This window comes from Myotis brandtii, unplaced genomic scaffold, assembly GCF_000412655.1.
Source record: "Myotis brandtii unplaced genomic scaffold, ASM41265v1 scaffold115, whole genome shotgun sequence".
NCBI lineage: Eukaryota > Metazoa > Chordata > Mammalia > Chiroptera > Vespertilionidae > Myotis > Myotis brandtii.
In genome coordinates, this window is record NW_005353967.1 from 14,104,169 (window position 1) to 14,113,109 (window position 8,941).

The window sequence follows — 8,941 nt, forward strand, 5'->3', positions numbered from 1 at the left end:
TGAAAACATAGATACAATGTTGCGGTCCGAGCCCGGCTGAATGGAAGCCCTTTTCTGGGGTTTTGTTTAGCTTCTTATTTGCAACATAGTATATAGTTTCTTAGAGTTGCAGATGAGAGGCCGGCAAGTGAGGCGCGGACCGTTGGAGTCTGCAGCAAGCAAGCCTCCCTGTTCGCTTCAGTGCCTGGCTGCCGGCCGCCATCTTGGCTGACAGTTAATTTGCATATACTCACTGATTAGCCAATGAAAAGGGTAGCGGTTGTACGCTAATTACCATGTTTCTCTTTTATTAGTGTAGATTTTTATTGATTTCAGAGAGGAAGAGAGAGGGTGAGATAGAAACATCAATGATGAGAGAGAATCATTGATCAGTAGCCTCCTGCATGCCCCACACTGGGGATTGAACACGCAACCCAGGCATGTGCCCTGCCTGACCAGGAATCGAACCATGACCTCCTGGTTCATAGGTCAATGCTCAATCACTGAGCCACAGTGGCCACGCAGTCAGTTTTGATTATCATTACTTAATATGAAGACTGTTAAAATAGGAGAAAATGTCTGAAAAGTACTATATTTCATTGACTCTCAAATTTCATAATTTTTGAGGTACCATCAAGAAGAAAACACCGCCCAGCTGGAGTGGCTCCATTGTTTGAGTGTCATCCTGTGCACTGAAAGGTTGCCAGTTCAATTCCTGGTCAGGGCATATACTTGGGTTGTGGGTTTGGTCTCCAGTGAGGGCATGTAAGGAAGGCAACTGATTGATGTTTCTCTTTCACATCAGTGTTTCCCTCTTTCTCTGTCTCTTCTTTCCTCTCTCTAAGCATGTCCTCTGTTGACAATTAAAAAAAAAAGAAGGAAACACTAGCAATTAAACTTTGACACAAGATCAGTGATATGTGACTTGTTCATATCAGCTTCTTAATGATTTAATGTGTTGATCAACCATTCTAAAGAATTTGGCAGTTTGTCCTCCCTTCATTTGTATAACTTGACTTGAGATGGAGAATTTTTTCATAGATATTATTTCTATAACAGAAGATAACACAGCTTTGTATATTTGTGGAAATCCTCCTTAGGTTTTTTAAAGCTCTTGGGGTTTTCCCCTGAAGAAAAATGTAGAATTGCAGACATTCTTCTATCAATGAATTTTTGCTTGACTAGTACAAATTTACACCTCACTGCTCTGTGCCATGTCTTTCTACATAAAGATTTAACCTTTTGTATTAATAACCTTTCTAAAAAACACTTTAAATCACAGTTAAACTTGATGTGAATAGCACAAACAATATACATAATGCAGTTGAAGCAACAACACATCGATAGCCATTCATAGGTTTCCACATGCTGTGTGGCTGCCAGTGATGTAAGACACAGCATGATTTCAGAGATTGTAAAATGTGAACATATGTTAGTCTTAAAAGTGATGAAATAGGGAAATAGTAAAAGTAAAAAGTTATGCACTCTAGGTTAATATTTAAAATGTGTGCTAATAGGTAAAAAGCGATTTGTACAGCAGATCCTTGAATAACATCAAGTTCAGCATCATTTCATTATAGCAGTGATGAGATGCTGTAGGAGCTTAACTCTTGTTTATATCAATTAGTAAAAGCAGTCTCGTTTTACATTGTTTCGTTTAAAGTTTTAGAACCTATTGACAACGTTAGTGTGGACTTACTATATTTTTTTAGTGTGAAGTGAGACTTTATATAACAAACATCTCTCATAAAAATGCAAGTTACTAAAGACATGAATTGAAAGGATTCTGTTCTTTAACATAAATATGTAAATTTTGGGAGAGACATAAATTCTATAATGTATAAATAGAGTTTTATTAAAAGTAAATTAACAAGGGATACACTTTGTAAAGTATATGATTGTCTAACAACCATGCTGTGCACCTGAAACTAATGTAAAATGATATTGAATGTAAACTGTAACTAAAATAAATAAAATTAAAAATAAATAAAAGTAAATTATTCCATTTCTATTTTAGGAAACCCTAGAAAACACATAACATCTTTGAAGAAAGCTGTAGATATGACCTGCCATGGAGAGCCATCTCTTTATAACTCCTTAAACATGGCTATGCAAACTCTAAAGTTAGTGTTTTATATTTATTACATATTTGATCTCAAAGTGTTTTGAATAAGTTGTTGAAAGGATAATATGTTAATATGTATCTCTATACACCCAGCTATAATGAAATCATTATTAAGAGAAATATGTAATGTCATTTATGATGTTTAGTGTGGTGTTCATTTTTATTTTATATTTTAATTGGTGAGGTTTTAGAAAAATATAATTAAAATTGTAGCAGTGTTAGTATTACAAAAGAAATGTTTTGTTGAAAAATTATTTTATTGAAAATTGATTGTATATGGAATTTAATGTGGTATAATAATTTGAGTTTATTGTATATTTATTGCCTTTTATTAGCTTACTAGAGGCCCGGTGCATGGATTTGTGCACCAGTGGCTCCCTCGGATTGGCCTGCGGGGATCAGGCCAAAACTGGCTCTCCGACATCCCCTGAGGGTTCCCGGATTGCTAGAGGGCACAGGCCAGGCCGAGAAACCCCACCGGTGCACAAATCCATGCACCGGGCCTCTAGTATGCATATAAGATCTTTGGTTAATCTCTCCTCGCCCTCCTCCCTCCCCCCTTCCCTCTGAGATTCATCAGTCTGTTCATGTGTCCATGCCTGTGGTTTACACTCTTGTGTTGAACATCTGCCCCTGGTGGTCAGTGCGCATCATAGCTATCGGTCGGCCGGTCAAACAGTTGGCTGGTTGGCCAGTCGCTTAGGCTTTTATATACATAGATTTTGTAATCTGTAAATTAATAGCACTCTTTTCCAACAAGTTCAACTATATGGAATATAACTTAGACCCAAGAGGAAGTATTCAGTATAGTTAAAGCTCATATATTTTGTCCCTGGCTAATTTGTCCTGACTCAGGTTTTTATACCTTTATATAATAGATATTTTTCTAGTTTCAAAGTAGATGAGAAGGTAATATGTGTAATAAAGGTAGGCACCAAAGCAACATCCACAAGTGAAAGCTAAGAGCCTAATAAGGAAGATATAAGCAGGTTGGCTATAAATAACTGATAAAATTGCTCCTAAAAGCGTAGAAATCTCTATTTAGTATAGGGGATAACTGCTTATCACATCTTAAAAGTCCATAAGCCATCATTTAATTAAACGGTACACAAGGCCCTAACCAGTTTGGCTCAGTGGATAGAGCGTCAGCCTGCAGACTGAAAGGTCCCAAGTTCGATTCCAGTCAGGGGCATGTACCTTGGTTGCGGGCACATCCCCAGTGGGAGGTGTGCAGGAGGCAGCTGATCGATGTTTCTAACTATCTCTCTCCTTTACTCTCTGTAAAAAAAAAAAAAAAATCAATAAATGGTACACAAAAATTAATGTTTATGCTTATTATGACTCTGAATCACCCTGAACTTTAAAAAAGAAGTACATTACTGTTGTCAAGCCACATGTATACATCCTAAAATTGACCCATAAGGTATTATTGTACTTTCCAATGTACCCTTTAGATTTCGTATGAAACAAATCTACTGGAATGTAAGATTAATGATGTCAAGAACCTTTGTCAGTCTTGTTTATCTCTCTATCCCTAAAACTTACAAGAATTTTCAATTCCTTTCTTTGCAGTGTTGAAACAAATGAAATATTCTGTAGTCTAAATTTATAAACCATGTATACTGTCCTTTTTGGGTAAACTATATTATTGTAATTTGTTGTACCTAATTGGATTGTATTTTGTCTTTTTTAGACACATGCCTGGGCATACAAGTAGAGAAGTCCTAATCATCTTTAGCAGCCTCACAACTTGTGATCCATCTAATATCTATGACCTAATCAAGGTAGATACAGTAATTTTATAATCACAACCAAAATTACAACTCTAAAGAAAATTCTGTAGTGGTTTCCACTCTTGTGTTGAACATCTGCCCCTTTTGGTCTGTGCGCATCATAGCTATTGGTCAGCCGGTCAAACAGTTGGCTGGTTGGCCAGTCGCTTAGGCTTTTATATACATAGATTTTGTAATCTGTAAATTAATTCTTGTAAGTTTTACAAGTTTTCAGAACATTCTGTTTATTTTTCAAACATTAATTGTTTAATGCTCTTTTTTTCTTCCCCCCAAACCATCCATTTCCTTGGATTTTATGAAGACCCTAAAGACAGCTAAAATTAGAGTGTCTGTTATTGGATTGTCTGCAGAAGTTCGGGTTTGCACTGTACTTGCTCGTGAAACTGGTGGTATATATTTAGAATCTTCAATATTTACTCATAATTACTATGTAAGAAGTAACAAGCTATTAATTAAATTAGGGTGTTTTAGCCTGTTTTTAAGCTTTAATTAAAGAGTTCATGTCCTGAAGTCCAAAATATGGGTAGTCATCTTAAATATATCATTGATTCTGTTGATATCTCAAAATGCAAGGAATTTTCAGAAATTATGTCAGTGTGCAGAGGCAGTATACTCTTGAAAAGCTAGAAATTTCATTAGATGTAATACTTTGTAAAGATCTTATAACTTGGCTTTAATTAAATTGTAATTATAATTATTCCTAGAGAAGACAAGTAAAGATATTATTTAAATAAGATTTTTGAAAAATGATAATTAAATGTTTTTATAGAAATACATAGAAATTATATAATTCATTATTCTCTCTGGAAAGCAGATTTTATTTTATTTTGCTTTTTTTCTTGTTAGGCACATACCATGTTATTTTAGATGAAAGCCATTACAAAGAATTGCTAACACATCATGTTAGTCCTCCTCCTGCTAGCTCAAGTTCTGAGTGCTCACTGATTCGTATGGGTAAGTGTTTATTTTAAAATAGACATTTAACATATATATATTTTTGGGTTAAACTAGACTTTCTATTTTTATTTGCACAAGTTATTTTAACATTTAAGATTTTTTAAACTTATATGTTTTATAGTTAGAGAAAATTATGCTGGTGAAGCAATTTTGGAAAATACAGAGATATAAAAGGAAAATTAAAACCATTTGTAGTCCTATCACTCAGAGAACACTACTGGTTTTTATTGTTACAGCGCGAAAGGTTTAAAGACACTGTTTTTATAGAAAAATCCTTATACCAGGAAATTTAACAAATAAGCTACAAAACTTGTATTACTCAGTACTGTTTGATCAAAGCTGTGTAATACAAATTGAAAAGATACAGAAGGTTGTAGGAAATTACATCAAATTGCTCAATGTGATTTTTTTCAGGAGACAGAATGATGGGTTTTGTATCATGTAAAAATTTTTTTGTTTTCCTTTATTTTCTAAAAATTTTATAATCATTCATTACATTTATACTTAAAAAGATACAACTTTTTAAATATAAGAAGAATCTCCTGCTTAATATGCATTTTTTTTTACCTGTAAGTGAAATGGAATGCTTTTCTGCCTTGTTTTGTGGCATTTATAGTGCTGGTCAAGAGCTCTTTCCTATTTCCTCATCTGTAAAATGAGATTAGTGTCTATCTTGTGTATTGCTAGGATTGAGTTAATGCAGATGAAGCATTTAGAATAATGGTTGCCATAAACACCCAATACATTTTATATATCTTTATTGATTTTAGAGAGAGGAAGGGAGAGAGATAGAGAGATAGAAACATCAGTGGTAAGAGAGAATCATCGATCAGCTGCTTCCTGCACACCCCCTACTGGGGAGCAAGCCTAAAACCCCGGCATGTGTCCTCCTCATTCATGGGCTGACACTCAGCCACTGAGCCACACCGACTGGGCAACACTCAACACATTTTAGATAGTATGTTGGCTAATCTTTTTTTTTTTTTTTTGGTCAGTGGGGGCACCAGGCCAGGTTTATTGCACTGCAACAGAGTTTAAATAAGTCCCGGGTGTCCCTTGGCTAATCTTTTTTGATATGATACATTTCCGTAGTCCATTTTAAAGTTATTGTTTAATCTTATAATAATTTATTCTTCAAATTAATTTGTTAAAGCCATTTAGGAATATCAACCCATTTTCTATCACCTGATGTAAATATTTTTTCAGTTGGTCATTGTTTTGATATGTACATATATTTAACATTTTTATGTAATAAAATATCTTTTTGTTTATGGTTTATGTTTTTCTTGCATTTGTCTTCAAATTGAAAACTATATGTGAAAAGCACATTACATGTGTTTGGATATTCCAAAATTTTAAACAGGGACATATATTTTTATATAAAGTGAAAGTAGATCAAGCAATAGATTCCTCTATTGTATCAGTAACTATTTAAAAATTACATTTTCTTCTTAAAAAGCAATATGTGTTGTTATTAAATTAGAAAATATAGATATGAACTTGAGAATCTGAGGTCATATGTGTGGACAGATCTTTCCCCCATTTCCTCCACTTTTATTTTTCTTGTAACCTGGAATTACAGTCAGTTTGACCACGCTATATTAAACATACCTAAAGGCAGGAAAGAGAACTTTTGTATAACTTTGTGGGCTTTGTGGTAGGAACATTTTTAGTTTCTGGTCCTAGAATTTTATTATTTGCTTGGAAAAAGGAAGTAATACATTTTTTCTATGAAGGATTTCCTCAGCATACCGTTGCTTCTCTGTCTGATCAAGATGCAAAGCCCTCTTTCAGCATGGCGTAAGTAAAAACCTGGAAACTGTCAGTGATGATGTTTTTATAGTGTTAATTCCCTTCTATAAGTTACAAATGAAAAAGATGGACTTGAAATGTAATGGCTTTTGTAAAATATTACATTCTATATAGTTGTAAAAAGGAGTGAGAACTATCTCTCTATTCTCCTATGCAGTAATATTTAGGGTGTATTACTAAGTAAAACAAGGTAAAGAAAAGTGTATAGAATGCTACCAATTATCTAAGAAGAGGGAAGGAATTAGAGTAGATATACATACTTGCTTATATTAATAATAAAAATTGTAATGGAAATCAAAAGGAAAAACTAAAAAATGGTTACCTAGGTGTGTGGAGGAAGGCAAAGAGATAGATCATAGACTTTTCTGCATATACCTTGTTTTAACTTTGGAGCTTTACATTTTACATAATTGTAAAACTACTAGTAAATTTAAGAAAGTAATTTTTAAATATTATAAAAAAAGATTGCTGTCTCCAGCTATAAATAAGGTGTAACAGGGACTGGATTTACCCTCTTGCCTCCTGCCAGAAAACCAGACAAAATATATAAAACAACAGTTTTCAGATATTGGAAACAGTTAGTGCAGATAAGAATCCCTAAAAGAAGGGAAACAAAAGACATCGGCCCTCTGATTGCAGTTCACTGTCGAGAGAGAATTTCCAGGCTGCAGTATAGGGAAGGAAAACCCACACAGAGCCTGGAGGTCTTGCTCAGTTGAAGAAACCAAGTTCAGAGTTTGAGGAGGCTGAAATGGCTGTTATTTTGTAGGGCAGAGTACTAGAGTGTAAAGAGCTTCACACAGCTCTCAAGATCTACAGGGACTTCCTCATGAGTCACTGTGAGCAAACTCCTGGAGCTATGGAAAGAGCCAGTGGACAGGAGCTGGCAGGACAATCCCTAGAGCTCACACGGGGCAGGGAGTAGTTTATATCCCCACCAGTCAGTTTGGAGAGGCCTCTTAACATAATAAGCATTGAACAGAGTCCACAGTAATGGAACCAAATTAACACTAGACTAACAGCTGCACTGGGCAGCCTAACAAACTTAAAAGCAAGTCTTGAACAGATCAAATTATTTCAAGTTACTTACGTTTATTTCAGAAAAAGCCTCACCATACTTAAGGGAATACAAAGAAGTCCACCACCCCAAAGCAAAATTCACAATGTCTGGCAGGCAATCAAAAATTACCAGGCATGCAAAGTCAGATAATACCCATAAAAAGGGGAAAAATCACAGAATGGAAACATATCCAGAAATAACAAGTGACAGAATTAGTAAACAAAGTGTTAAAAGATAGGTATGTATGTATGTATGTGTATATTCCATATGTTCAGGAAAGTAGAGAAGAACATGAGCATGATAAGAGACATGGAAGCTAGGGGAAAAAAACCCAATTCAGATTTCTAGAGATGAAAAATACAGTTTGTAAGATAAAAAATTTAACAGCAAATTAGTCACTGAAGAAGAAAAGATTAGTGAATTCAAAGACATTAATGGAAACTATTCAAAACAAAAATGCAGACAGGAGACTTTATATCAAATGAGACACATAGATTGACAGTAAAAGAACAGAAAAATATTCCATTCAAATAGTAACCAAAAGAGGAGAAAAACCAAGATGGCGGCATAGGTAAACACTGGAAATTGCTGCCTCCCACAACAACTTCAAAAATACAACTAAAAGACAAAACGGACATCATCCAGAACTACAGGAAGGCTGGCTGAGTGGAAATTCTACAACTAGAAGCAAAGAGAAAAGCACAATGAGACTCAGAGGAGGTGCGGAAGTAAAGTGCAGAAGTATGGAGGCGCACGTGGAAAGGGCTGGCAACTGAGGATGCAATTGTCTTTTTCAATTGGGAGGGAGTCACAGGCTCCCGACTGCTCTGAACTTCAGTTCTGGGTGAGTCTCTGGGGACCCAGATTCATACAGGGAGAAACTGACTGTCTGGCAGTGGGCAGAACTCAGAACTCGAGGGCGGCTTTCTCTCAGAGGAACTTGCAGCGATTACGGGGACACTGAGACGCGGGATCTCTTAGGGCAGGGCTGAGGATCAACTATAGCTGTTTGCTCCGCCCTGTTGATTCCCTGAGACCCCGCCCCACCCAAGCTGTGAGCAGAGGCTTTTGCATATGAATGCCCTGGCCCTTTGCAATCTGAAAATTACCTAACAAACTGCAGCTGGGCCAGACAGACCCAGAACTTCCAAGAGAAGGCCCAAGGCCCCACAGCAGCTTGCATTACTTCACAGCTGGGCCTCATCTGGGCACCTC

The 8,941-nt window shown here is 35.8% G+C and overlaps 1 protein-coding gene across 2 annotated transcripts in view; it reads left to right on the plus strand.

The window, feature by feature from the left end:
* The window catches only part of GTF2H2 (general transcription factor IIH, polypeptide 2, 44kDa), a 24,514-nt gene that overhangs the window by 7,567 nt on the left and 8,006 nt on the right, over positions 1-8,941 (plus strand). For both annotated transcript variants that reach the window (XM_005857994.2, XM_014549490.1), the window contains 5 exons: positions 1,997-2,102; positions 3,798-3,888; positions 4,199-4,286; positions 4,744-4,851; positions 6,591-6,654. In XM_005857994.2, the coding sequence (XP_005858056.1) occupies positions 1,997-2,102; positions 3,798-3,888; positions 4,199-4,286; positions 4,744-4,851; positions 6,591-6,654 (457 nt within the window). The remainder of the gene's footprint in view (positions 1-1,996; positions 2,103-3,797; positions 3,889-4,198; positions 4,287-4,743; positions 4,852-6,590; positions 6,655-8,941) is intronic.